The sequence below is a fragment of the Dipodomys merriami genome, unplaced genomic scaffold, assembly GCF_024711535.1.
Source record: "Dipodomys merriami isolate MVZ:Mamm:240054 unplaced genomic scaffold, mDipMer1.0.p SCAF_37, whole genome shotgun sequence".
NCBI classification, from domain to species: Eukaryota; Metazoa; Chordata; class Mammalia; order Rodentia; family Heteromyidae; genus Dipodomys; species Dipodomys merriami.
In genome coordinates, this window is record NW_027205270.1 from 12,991,683 (window position 1) to 13,004,060 (window position 12,378).

At 43.9% G+C, this 12,378-nt stretch overlaps 1 protein-coding gene across 2 annotated transcripts in view; it reads left to right on the forward strand.

Annotated features, from left to right (window-relative positions):
* LOC138804700 (ubiquitin carboxyl-terminal hydrolase 39) overlaps window positions 1–8,934 on the forward strand; it is a 27,345-nt gene extending 18,411 nt beyond the window's left edge. For both annotated transcript variants that reach the window (XM_069989138.1, XM_069989139.1), the window contains exons 10-13: window positions 3,661–3,803; window positions 5,094–5,229; window positions 6,993–7,079; window positions 8,486–8,934. In XM_069989138.1, coding sequence (XP_069845239.1) covers window positions 3,661–3,803; window positions 5,094–5,229; window positions 6,993–7,079; window positions 8,486–8,533 — 414 coding nt within the window. In that variant the 3' untranslated portion in view covers window positions 8,534–8,934. The remainder of the gene's footprint in view (window positions 1–3,660; window positions 3,804–5,093; window positions 5,230–6,992; window positions 7,080–8,485) is intronic.
* The last annotated feature ends 3,444 nt before the right edge of the window (window positions 8,935–12,378 follow it).

Below are 12,378 nucleotides of genomic sequence, written 5' to 3' on the forward strand. Positions count from 1 at the left end.
GCTCTATAACCAATTAAAAAAAAAAAAAAAAGAGTAGGATCTAGAAGGGACAGTCTTCTTTCAAATACCTTAGACTTTTGTTTTTCTTACCAACTTATTAGATTTAGTAGCATTTTAGAAGAATCATTAAAACGTTTTTGTAATGTTTCTTCATTTGCTTTAAAGCTTTTTAATAGTTTTCACTAGTTTTAATGCTGGGAGTGGACCTTTTTGTTGTTGTTGTTGTTGGTCATGTGGCCTGACCTCTGGGCCCACTGTACCTCAGCTCTTCAGCTCAAGGCTAGTGCTTTACCAGTTGAGCCACAGTGCCACTTCCGGCTTTTTCTGTTTATGTGGTGCTGAGGAATCAAACCCAGGGTCTCATGCATGCAAGGTAAGCACTCTACCACTGAGCCACCTTCCCAGTCCTGGAAGGTGGACCTTTCTACTTGATATTTTATAAGGTCATCCTATAAATTGGTTTTAAGTATGCATATTCTAATTTTACTTTTCTCAATTTTGACATTTTGAGTTTTTTTGTGGGATGTGTTTGTATGGGGGGGGGGTGGTAGTAAGCATTTTTCTAAACCAGGCTCCGGTGGCTTACGCCTGTAATCCTAGCTACTCAGGAGGCTGAGATCTGAGCATCATGGTGCAAAGCCAGCCCAGGCAGGAAAGTCTGGGAGTGTAATCTCCAATAAACCACCAGAAAACCGGAAATGTTGCTGTGGCTCAAGTCGTAGAGCACTCACCTTGAGCTGAAGAGCTGAGGGATAGTGCCCAGGCCCAGAGTTCAAGCCCCATGACTGACAAAAAAAAAAAAAAGAAAGCATCTTTCTATGTAACCATGATGGCCTTATACTCATTATGTAGCTCAAGCTGGTGTCCAGCACATGATCCTTTGCCTTAGCCTCCAAATGCTTGGATTGCAGGCATTTTTCCCTATGACAAAATTTGTATTCTAATTTTTTTTTTTCCAGTAGTGGGGCTTGAACTCTGGGCCTGGGCACTGTCCCTCAGCTCTTCAGCTCAAGGCTAGCGCTCTACCACTTGAGCCATAGCACCACTTTCAGTTTTCTGGGGGTTTATTGGAGATAAAAGTCTCATAATCTTTCCTGCCCGGGCTGGCTTTGAACCACAATCCTCAGGTCTCAGCCTCCTGAGTAGCTAGGATTATAGGCATGAGCCACCGGTGCCTGGCTTGTATTCTAATTTTTTTTTTTTTTTTTTGGTCCGGTTGTGGGGCCTGAACTCTGGGCCTGGGCGCTGTCCCTCAGCTCTTCAGCGCAAGGCTAGCGCTCTACCACTTGAGCCACAGTGCCACTTCCGGCTTTTTTCTTTTTGCTTATGTGGTGCTGAGGAATCGAACCCAGGGCCTCAGGCATGCAAGGCAAGCGCTCTACCACTGAGCCACCTTCCCAGCCCACTAATTTTTTTTTTTTTTTTTGGGTCCAGTTGTTAGGCCTGAACTCTGGGCCTGAGCGCTGTCCCTCAGCTCTTCAGCTCAAGGCTAGCGCTCTACCACTTGAGCCACAGCGCCACTTCCGGCTTTTTTCTTTTTGCTTATGTGGTGCTGAGGAATTGAACCCAGGGCCTCTGGCATGCAAGGCAAGCGCTTTACCACTGACCCACCTTCCCAGCCCTGTATTCTAATTTTGAATAAAAGTATTTTCCTGGGAAACTTGGACATTCCTGGAAAGGTCTATAGGCACTCAAGAGAGAGGGGCTTTCAATGGTATTTTCTTTTTTGATTATGTTTAGTCTTGTTTTTATTTGGTTGGTCATGGGGATTGAACTCTGGGCCCGGGTGCTGACCTTGAGCTCTTTTGCTCAAGGCTAGTCCTCTACCACAAGGCAACTTCTGGCTTTTTGTTGTTGTTGTTGGTCGTGAGGCTTGAACTCTGGGCCTGAGCGCTGCCCTTCAGCTCTTCAGCTCAAGGTGAGTGCTCTATCACTTGAGCTTCAGAGCCACTTCCCATTTTCTGGTGGTTTATTGGAGGTAAGTCTCACTGACTTTCCTGCCCGGGCTGGCTTTGAACAGAGATCCTCAGACCTCAGCCTCCTGAGTAGCTAGGATTACAGGCTTGAGCTAACAGCACCCGGCTTAGTTCTGGCTTTTTGATGGTTAGTTGGAGATAACAGTTCATGTACTTTCCTGCCTGGGCTGCTTTGAACCATGATCCTCAGATCTTAGCCTTCCAAGTAGCTAGGATTATAGGTATGAGCCACAAGTACCTGGCTCAGTTTTTTACACTTTTACTTTTTAGTAAGAATAGGAGTTTGTGTTAGAAAACCAATTTGTGTTAATCAGCTTTTAGACCTTGTGGTCCAAAAGAGCCAGATTCCCTGGCTCTTCACCTTCCTTCTTGGGGATCAGTGAGGCCTCAGGAAATGTTCCTGTCAGATTATACTTGAAACACAGGCCTTGAGAACTTCTTGTCTGTGTGGTGCTAGGGATAGAACTGCTGGCCTCAGGCTGGGAAGTGGCCCAGTGGGAGAGTCCTTGTCTTGCACGCCTGAAGCCCTGGGTTCAATTCCTCAGCACCACATATGCTGAAAAAGCTGGAAGTGGTGCTGTGGCTCAACTAGTAGAGCACTAGCCTTGAGCTAAAGATCTGAGGGACAGCACCCAGGCTCAGAGTTCAGATACCACAACCAACAGAAAAAAAATTAAAAAAAGAACTGCTGGCCTCATGGAGGCTAGCAGCACTCTACCTCTGATCTACGCCCCACATGTAGCACAAGTCTTGGGACTAGTAGAAAGTTGATAGCCACCTGTGCTGAAATATACTTGTGTTGTAAGGTGAATCATCCCAGAAGTTACATTTTAAAATATAGAATATTGGAGTATTTATTACACAGTTAACAGGCTGCAGGCCGCCAGTTATTACAAAGATCTGCAGCACGCAAATACACATAAAACAGCTAGGAAACATGCTAAAGAGGAAAGAAATAACAAAAACAATACCAACAAGCCAATTCAGCTCCAATGGAGAGCTGAGTTGGGATGCCATGATGACTGGAGACGAGCCAGGACAAAGGACACGATCACAGAGACACACGTGAGACACATGTGGCATCTTCTGGCGGTTAGGCTGGTCTGGGTCTAAATAAGTTGGCGCAGGGAGCAGATCCTCAGGAAATTCCCAGTCTCAAGCACTGGAATTACAGATTTGGTAATCTATCAGTCCAGTGCCTGCCCCTGCCTCCAGGGATCTGGACAAGCACATTACCTGGGAGGCAGGTGATGGAGTGGGGAGCTTCCTGCACTCTGCATGAAGACGATGCCTGATCCTACAATCCACCATGTGGCCAATATGGTGCTGGCCAGACCTGTCCTTACTTCACTTGATGAAAGATCTCTCTCTCTCACTATTGAAAAACATCAGGAGATTCCTGCAAGGCTTTAATTTAGCTTTTAACAAATCCCATTTTGCATTTGCCATGTTTATGTAGAAGCATAACTATGGCTAAAAGTCTGATCATATGATGGCTGAAACACAGCCTACATTGAGATACTTTAATCAACCTCGGCCAACTTGTAATGTTAACCTCTTATGGTTTCTGGGACCAGAAGTGTAGGTATAGGCAAAATGATGTTTGAAAAGCAAACAACTTATTTCTGATCTTGTGCCTACTGATCTCTAGCACTAATTTGGTAATCTTCTTTTCTCTCTCTAGGAATATAAGACTTACAAAGAGAATTTTTTGAAGCGCTTCCAACTCACCAAACTGCCTCCATATCTAATCTTTTGTATTAAGAGATTCACTAAGAACAACTTCTTTGTGGAGAAGAATCCAACCATTGTCAACTTCCCTATCACGTGAGTTTCAATATACTTTACTTCTTTTCTTCTTTTTTTGTCCCAGTCCTGAGGCTTGAACTCAGGTCCTAGACACTGTCCCTGATCTTCTTTTGCTCAAGGCTAGCACTCTACCACTTGAGCTACAGCACCATTTCTGGCGTTTTCTGTTTATGTGATATTGAGGAATTGAACCCAGGGCTTTATGCATGCTAGGCAAACACTGGACCACTAAGCCACATTCCCAGCCCTGCTTTTCTTTTCTTTCTTTTTTCTTTTTCTTTTTCTTTGTCGGTCGTGGGGCTTGAACTCTGGGCCTGGGTGCTGTCCCTCAGCTCTTCAGCTCAAGGCGAGCGCTCTACCACTTGAGCTACAGCGCCACTTCCGGTTTTCTGGTGGTTTATTGGAGATAGGAGTCTGACGGTCTCTCCTGCCCGGGCTGGCTTTGAACCGCGATCCTCAGATCTCAGCCTCCTGAGTAGCTAGGATTACAGGCGTGAGCCACCAACGCCCGGCTTTCTTTTTCTTTTTTTTTGGTCTGTCGTGTACTCAGCCTGGGCGCTGTCCCTCAGCTATTCAGCCTAAGGCTAGCGCTCCACCACTTGAGCCACAGTGCCACTTCCGGTCTTCTGATTTATTGGAGATAAGAGTCTCATGGACTTTCCTGCCTGGGCTGGCTTTGAACCACAATCCTCAGATCTCAGCCTCCTGAGTAGCTAGAATTACAGGTGTGAGCCACTGACGCCCGACTTGCTTTTCTTTTTAAAAATACAGTTTTAGTGTTATTAAGGTATTGTACAGAAGGGTTATTGTTTCGCAAGTCAGGTAACGAGTACATTTCCTTTTGGACAATGTTACCCTTGCAGATCTCTTTTCATGTATTTGTTCCTTTGTTCATTTTGGACTGATGCAATTGGGAATTATTCAGTTGGGATTTTTATTGGAAGGATGCTTTCCAATAAATGGATGTTTGCTTAGTAACAATATTCTTTGTTACCTTCTCTTTCGTTCCCTGAGTAGGAAATGTGTTCTTTGGTGTGGGGCAGAAGCATTGATGCAGTGGGGTAGGACAAATATAATTCTAGCTTGTTTTATGGTTTTGTTGTTCTTGTTTACTGGTACCAGAGATTGAACTCAGGACTTCATGTTCCTGCTTGGCTTACTTGCTCACTGCTGATACTCCACCACGTAAGCCGTACCTCCAGACAGGCTAGGGTCTTAAAACAGGGATCAGAACTTCATGATCCATTTGTATAGGATAGTTTCCTCAACTTCACAGCATTGCTCTGGCTTTATTTTCATCTTCACCAGAAACGTGGATCTGAGAGAATACCTGTCTGAAGAAGTACAAGCTGTTCACAAGAATACCACCTATGACCTCATTGCCAACATCGTGCATGACGGCAAGCCCTCTGAGGGCTCCTACCGGATCCATGTGCTCCACCATGTAAGTGGCAAAAATGAGTGTTGTTCAGGCTGGGAAGATGGCTCAGTGGTAGAGTGCTTGCCTTGCATGCATGAGGCCCTGGGTTCGATTCCTCAGCACCATATAAACAGAAAAAGCCAGAAGTGGCGCTGTGGCTCAAGTGGTAGAGTGCTAGCCTTGAGCTGAAGAGCTGAGGGACAACGCCCAGGCCCAGAGTTCAGGTCCCATGACCAACCAAAAAAAAAAAAAAAAGATTGTTGTACCTTTGGTGTTTCAAAGGGCATTTCTTTCAGTTTGCCCTTTCTCACCCTACCTTTGGGACTCTGCAAGTAAATGAGCTGCCAATGATTAGTTTAAGACAGTGGCTCTCAGTTTTAACTGCATATTGGACACATTGAGGGTCTTATTTATTTTATTTAATTTTATTTTTGAAACTGCATTTATTGTAGGGGATTATAACACACAGGTAATGGAAGAACCAACAAATCAACAGGGGATGGTGAAGCAAACTTGTTTAGAAGTGACAGGCAGCTTTTCCACAACTGCACATGAGGTGATGTGGTATTCCTGGATTCCTAGTGTTCCAGTTGTCAGTTTATTGCCTCTTCACTCCACATCCATATTTTATTACCAGCAGGCACGATTCTGAGATGCACTGAAGGTTCTTACCTCTGGTGTCCATGTCCTGTGTAGCTTACACTGGGGATCTTTCTAAAATCCTGATGCCTGGACATCATCCAGCCAGTTACATTGATTACGTTACTGATTTTCAACTGGAATAGAAGCCAGGGTTGTCGCTACAGATCCTGCAGTGCATAAGACAACCTCCACAGCAAAGAATTACTTGGCTTTAAATATTAATCAGCATCAAGGTTAGAGACTGCATTAAATTATTTGAGATAGAATATGACATTATGGTTCTTTGTTATGGTTCTTGGTTTTTGTGCCAGTACTGGGGCTTGAACTCAGGGCTTAGGCACTGTTCCTTGGCTCTTTTGCTCAAGGCTGGCACATTTACTACTTGAACTCCATTTTCAGCTTTTTGGTGGGTAATTGGAGTAAGAGTCACATGGATTTTCCTGCCTGGGTTGTTGACTTCAGACCTTGAATCTCAATCAGCCTCCTGAGTAGTTGGACTCACAGGCACGAGCCACTGGCACCTAACAACTTTTATTTGACTGTATTGTTGCTGTTATCTGAGATGGGAGGTATGGAGAAGGAGAGTATATACTTTGAAGCCAGCCATTTCTGGACAGGAAGGAAGCATCTGAGGAAAATTTGAAAATTTCTTTTCAAGCTGAGAAGGTGGCTCAGTGGTAGCGTGCCTGCCTAGCATGCATGAAGCACCAGGTTTGATTTCTTAGCTCCACATAAATAGAAAAGGCTGGAAGTAGTGCTGTGGCTCAAGTGTGGTAGAATGCTAGCCTTGAACAAAGGAAGCTTAGGGATAGTGCTGAGTTCAAGCCCCAGGACTGGCAAAAAGAAAAAAGAAAATTTCTCCTCTTGTTGTCTACCTAAATTTTCCTTCAAAGATAAAGTGCAGAAGTATTTGAGACTCCATTGTACTTCAAAGATTCCTTAATAGGGATTGAGGTTTCTATGGCTGACATACCAAGTTCTCTTAACTGACTCATCTAATGGGCTAATGGGCATATCATTTGTTACGGCTCTGGTTGATTGATACATAGTTGCTTGTTCTCATTTTTTTCTAACTGATCCCTTCCTTCTGTATGTTGTTTTGGTTTTAGGGAAGAGACTAACTCAGCCTTCCATATTTTCTATAGGGGACTGGCAAATGGTACGAGTTACAAGACCTCCAGGTGACTGACATCCTGCCTCAGATGATCACACTGTCAGAGGCATACATTCAGGTGGGTGTGGGCCAAGGCAGAAAGTAGAATTGAGATAGAGCTTTTGTTGAAGTTTAGGCACCTGTTAGGATATGCTGAAGACTGTGGCAGGACAGGGGTGTCAGATTATTTACACATACACACACACACACACACACACACACACATAGGTGTCAGATTATTTACACACACACACACACACACACACACACACACACACACACACTTTCAAAAGAGAAATGTAGGAAAGCATAACAATCTGGGAAGAGCAAAGATGGCTCTGTTTTGTCCAGGTGAGTTTTACAGAAATGTGTAGTTTGGTTTCAAGGAGGATGAATCAGAGACTTCTGCTCTTCAGCAGCTGAAGCGCTCTCCAAGGCAGAGTTAGTCAGCATTCTTCTTTGTGACCCTTGTACTTTCTCCATGCCTATTTGCACTGCTAACCATGTCATATTGACTGTCACCTTCTACATTGGGTTGAGGGCCTGGGGACTGATTTTTTGTTTGTTTGGTCAGTCATGGGTCTTGAACTTTGAGCCTGGATGCTGTCCTTGCACTCTTCAGCTCAAGGCTAGTGCTCTGCCTCTTGAGCCACAGCACTACTTCTGGTTTTCTGGTGGTTAATTGGAGATAAGAGTCTCATGGACATTTCTGCCTGGGCTGACTTTGAACTGAGATCCTCAGATCTCAGCCTCCTGAGTAGCTAGGATTACAGGCATGAGCCACCAGTGCCATGCTGGGACTGAGTTTTATTGTGTGACTGTTATAGATTGTGATAGAGGAAGGAGGGTTGGGACTAACAAAAGGCATAGCTTTGCAAAAGAGGTATGCTTGTTCTAGAGCTAACTCTTCTTAGTGACTTCCTCTAAGCTTGTAGACTTGGCCACATTTTTTTTTTTTTATATCCGGTCGTGGGGCCTGAACTCTGGGCCTGGGCGCTGTCCCTCAGCTCTTCAGCTCAAGGCTAGCACTCTACTATTAGAGCCACAGCACCACTTCCGGTTTTTTTCTTTTTGCTTATGTGGTGCTGAGGAATTGAACCCAGGGCCTGAGGCATGCAAGGCAAGCGCTGTACCACTGAGCCACCTTCCCAGCCCTTGGCTACATTTTTGTTTTGTTTTGTTTTGTTTTGTTTTGTTTTGGGTGCTGGGGAGTGAACTTAGGATATCATGTATGATAAGCGTGGGCTCACTACATAACCTAATTTTAGAAGTGGAGTTTGGAATGTGGAGAGAATGAGTGGAAAAATGAAAATGGGACGGAAAGGAATGTTTGGGGAGGGTGTGAATTACTTTTTTCAGGATATATAGCAGGCATGTCAATATGGTTGCAGGTTGTAATTTGCCTGGAACAGGATAGGTATTCGTTAGTCATCTGTTGACTGAATATCTTACCAGCTCATTGATGTCTGTTTTCCTTTCTTACAGATTTGGAAGAGGCGGGATAATGATGAAACCAACCAGCAGGGGGCTTGAAGGTGGTGTCCAGGGCTTTGTTCCCAGGGGTTTTGGCTGAGAATGGTAAATAAGATGCTGAAGCTATAGCTGAACATGGACTGACTGGTAGGTCCCCTGGGCCAACCCGGTTTTCAGGAGACTGGTTTGTTCCTTGGTGACTCCCTGTTCTTTCTCAGCTTTGCAAACTGATGCTCTTTTTTCCTTTCAGCTTCAGCAGACAGAACTCTTACAGATGGCTATAATTTATTTCTGAATAGCTGTATCAAAGTTCAGACAATTTGTTGTATACACTGAGCTCTGGGATTCCAGGAATAAGAGTACATAACATGCTCATGTCTATTATAGTAGATTATTTCCTGTATTTCTTGATGTGTATGGATTTTTTTTTGAATGGATTAAATATTTTTCCTCTTTTTAAACCGGCCTCTTGTTTTTATGTTCTTCTCTCAGGCTGCTAGCTGAAGGGAAGATTTATCTTCCTTTTCACTCTTCCTAAACTGTCTACCTGTAGACTGTGATCTGGTGGACCTCATTCTTACTTCTTTCTGTCCACTGGGGAGTGGTGTGTCCATTGGCATACATTTGTCTTTTAAGTAAAAGAGTCTAAAAGTCATAAATTCCTGTGCTTACCTAAAAGGCTGAAGGTGGGTGACTTCAGATCGCACTGCAGCTCTGGAAGGGATCAGAAAGGAAAAATAACTATGAAGTCAGACACCAGTTTCTCAATCCTAGCTACTCAGAAGGCTGAGATCTGAGGATCACAGTTCAAGCCAGCCCAGGCAGATAAGTCTGTGAGACTCTTAACTACCAAAAAGCCACAAGTGGAGTTGTGGCTCAAGTGGTAGAACATTAGCCTTGAGCAACAAAGCTAAGGGACAGTGCCCAGGTCCCGAGTTCAAGCCTTGGACACTAAAAATCCTCCACATAAAAACTAGGAAGAGTTTCCCATTCAGGAGTGTAAGAACTCTAAGGAGTTCTCAGCTAAGCCACTGGGGAGCCCTGGAGCTTTTGAGCTTCTGTTAAGCACAAGTCATGGATTCTGAATAACCTGAAAGAAATTATGGCCTTAGCACAAGTAATGTGATAACCTAAGGATGTAGAAAGCTGACAGCACAGCAGCTAGCAGCAGTCAGTTTTCTACTTCCTTTCTCTGTTCTGTGACCAACTCCTGTCCATTTCCCTTTGTAAGTATCCTTTTTTGTTTTGTGTTGTGAGATAAGATCTCACTCAGTAGGCTTACCTGAATATTGCTTTGTAGCTCAGTCTGACCTCAAACTTCTAATCCTCCTGACTGCTTGGAGGCATGTACCATCCCACTTGGATATTAACTATCTCTTGGACACTCTCCCTACTTGTCATTCTCTACTACCATCTGTCTAAGTTATATTGGCTTAGTATAGCTGAAGTCAAATCTGGGTCCCATCAGGAGAGAGAAACTATATAAGAAAACTGTGATCTAAGAAGGATTAACTTCAGTAATTATTAATTACAACAGAGGTGTAGCATGATGATGAAAAGTAACAGATGTGTAGGAATGGTTGATATCTCTAAGGCTGACGTAGTGTCCACAGCCAGGTTCTATGCTTGGTTGAAAATCTGTAGGCCATAGCTTAGTGATAGAATATTTACTTCACTGTTATGAGATCCTGGTCTTAATCCCCAGCATCACAAATAAAACTAAAACCTGCTTTTTCATGTGTTGAGGAAAGCTGTTCATAGATAGTACCTCAGTGGAGGTACTCTGAAGCAACCCTGTTCCAGTGTGTGTAGGGGACACCAGGTGCTATGAATGAATGAATACATAGCAGCCAGGCCCTGAAGAGTACTAAGAGCTCTGCGAGAGCCTGATGCTGGAGAAAAGTGGCACCTACTGCTTTCAGATGAGCATTCCAGAACCAGGAAGCAAAGCCCTTCTGCAGTGTCTCTTCCATGCCCTTTTCTGACATAGCCTTAATGCTGACTGCAAGGGAAAAATCCAAAGGTCTAGGTACATTTTCACAGAAGAGGCCAAAAGGTCAAGTTTGGAGCTGAAAAAGCAGCGAGTAAATTGATAACCCCTTTACCATAACCCAAAGCTAGCCAGCAGCTATTTTTTTTTTTTCCCAAAAGATTAACTATTGGCAGAAAGCATATACTTCTTGCAAAGTCCAGAGTTCTGCACTGTGAGTCTCCTATTGATGTTTGTCAAAGACTGTACAGTATTCCTGTTTGCCATGGATACTTCAAAATAGCAGTGGATCTTCAGGATCATAAGACCAAAGGATAGTGTAGGCCATTTTGTAGCCTGTGCTTGTTCCAAAATCGAGTACTTGTTCTCCCTTTTAAACCTTTCACCTTATGCTCTGAGTGTACATGGGTCAGACCAGTATAATCCCTATGGTTTATGCACCCTTTTGTTTGAATATGGTTGTTGGAATGGACAGTAGCTTGTCTTTTATTTTGGAGGAGATATTTTGAATCTCAGCCATTGCCATCTCCCAAACTTGAAACTTCACTGAAATGACAGTCACTTAAATTGTTTTGGGGGGTTCAGCTTCTTACCAAAGCATTTAGTGTACTTACTGCTCATCAGATCTAACCAGCATAGTATCATCAGTGTATGTAGTGGACTGGTGGGTTGTGTGGGAAGTCCAGATTATTAAGATCTCTGTGGTCAGACACAGCGGCACACCATGTAGTCTCAGCTATTGGAGAGGCTAATGTGGGAGTAACGGTTGGGCCCAGGAATTTAAGACTGGTCTGGGCAGCTGGTCTTAAATGAAATTTTTCAGGCTGTATTATATGTATTATATACACCAGGAGAATTGACAATTCTGGGCACCACTGTGAAGGCTTTCTTTTGACCCTGTCAGTCAAAAGCAAATTACTTTTTGTGATTCTTACATATTGGTGTCAACAAACCCCATTTGATACTAGCTTGGTAGCTGCATACCATGTGCCAGAGGTTCTGCTATATCAGTGAAGATGCCTCATCTGCAAAGCAGCTTCAGTTGGAGTCACCATCCAATTATGTTGAGGATAATCCATAGTCTTCTCCAAGGGTGAACCTCTATGCCCAACTTTTGTGTCATCCTCTTATTAAATAATCTTGTCTATAGTCCGTGGCAATGGAGTTTGGGGACCATCTGTCAGGCTGCTGACATGTCCTGGGAGAGACATACGGCTGTGAGCAGGAGCCTGGCTTGTGTGCCCTTACAGCTATAATCACAGAGTGCCCTTTCTCATTTGAAGGCCTCAGTTTCTGGCCAGAGTGTGAGCCACAGATGAGGAAGTAAATTCATGCTCTCTTACCATAATCCCAAACTAAAAGTCACAGAGCATCAGAAAGACCCAGAGCATTTCTATCAAAGACTTTTGTGTCTCAACCCTCGCCCACAGCAATCGAATAGAAAGCTTACTCTGGTACTTGTATGCAATTGTATGCAATTGGAGGTAAGCCAGCGGGGGAGAAGGGGTTGAGAAAGGTCTGAGTTAAATGTGAAAATATACGTCTTGCTATAGTTCTCTCTGGGAATTGGTAGAATTGTGGGTGTTTCTCTCTGTTTTGGGGGCTGTAATTTCTAAAATTTTAAACAAATTTAGAATAAGACAAAAGTTCTTATATAAATAGAAGGACACTTCTGGTATTTAGGTCTTCAATGCTAAAGATGTATTTGTTTATTCATTTTGTTGTGGTACCTTCTTTTTTTGGGGGGGGGCGGTCCAGTCGTGGGGCCTGAACTCTGGGCACTGTCCCTCAGCTCTTCAGCTCAAGGCTAGCGCTCTACCACTTGAGCCACAGTGCCACTTCCAGCTTTTTTCTTTTTGCTTATGTGGTGCTGAGGAATCGAACCCAGGGCCTCATGCATGCAAAGCAAGCACTC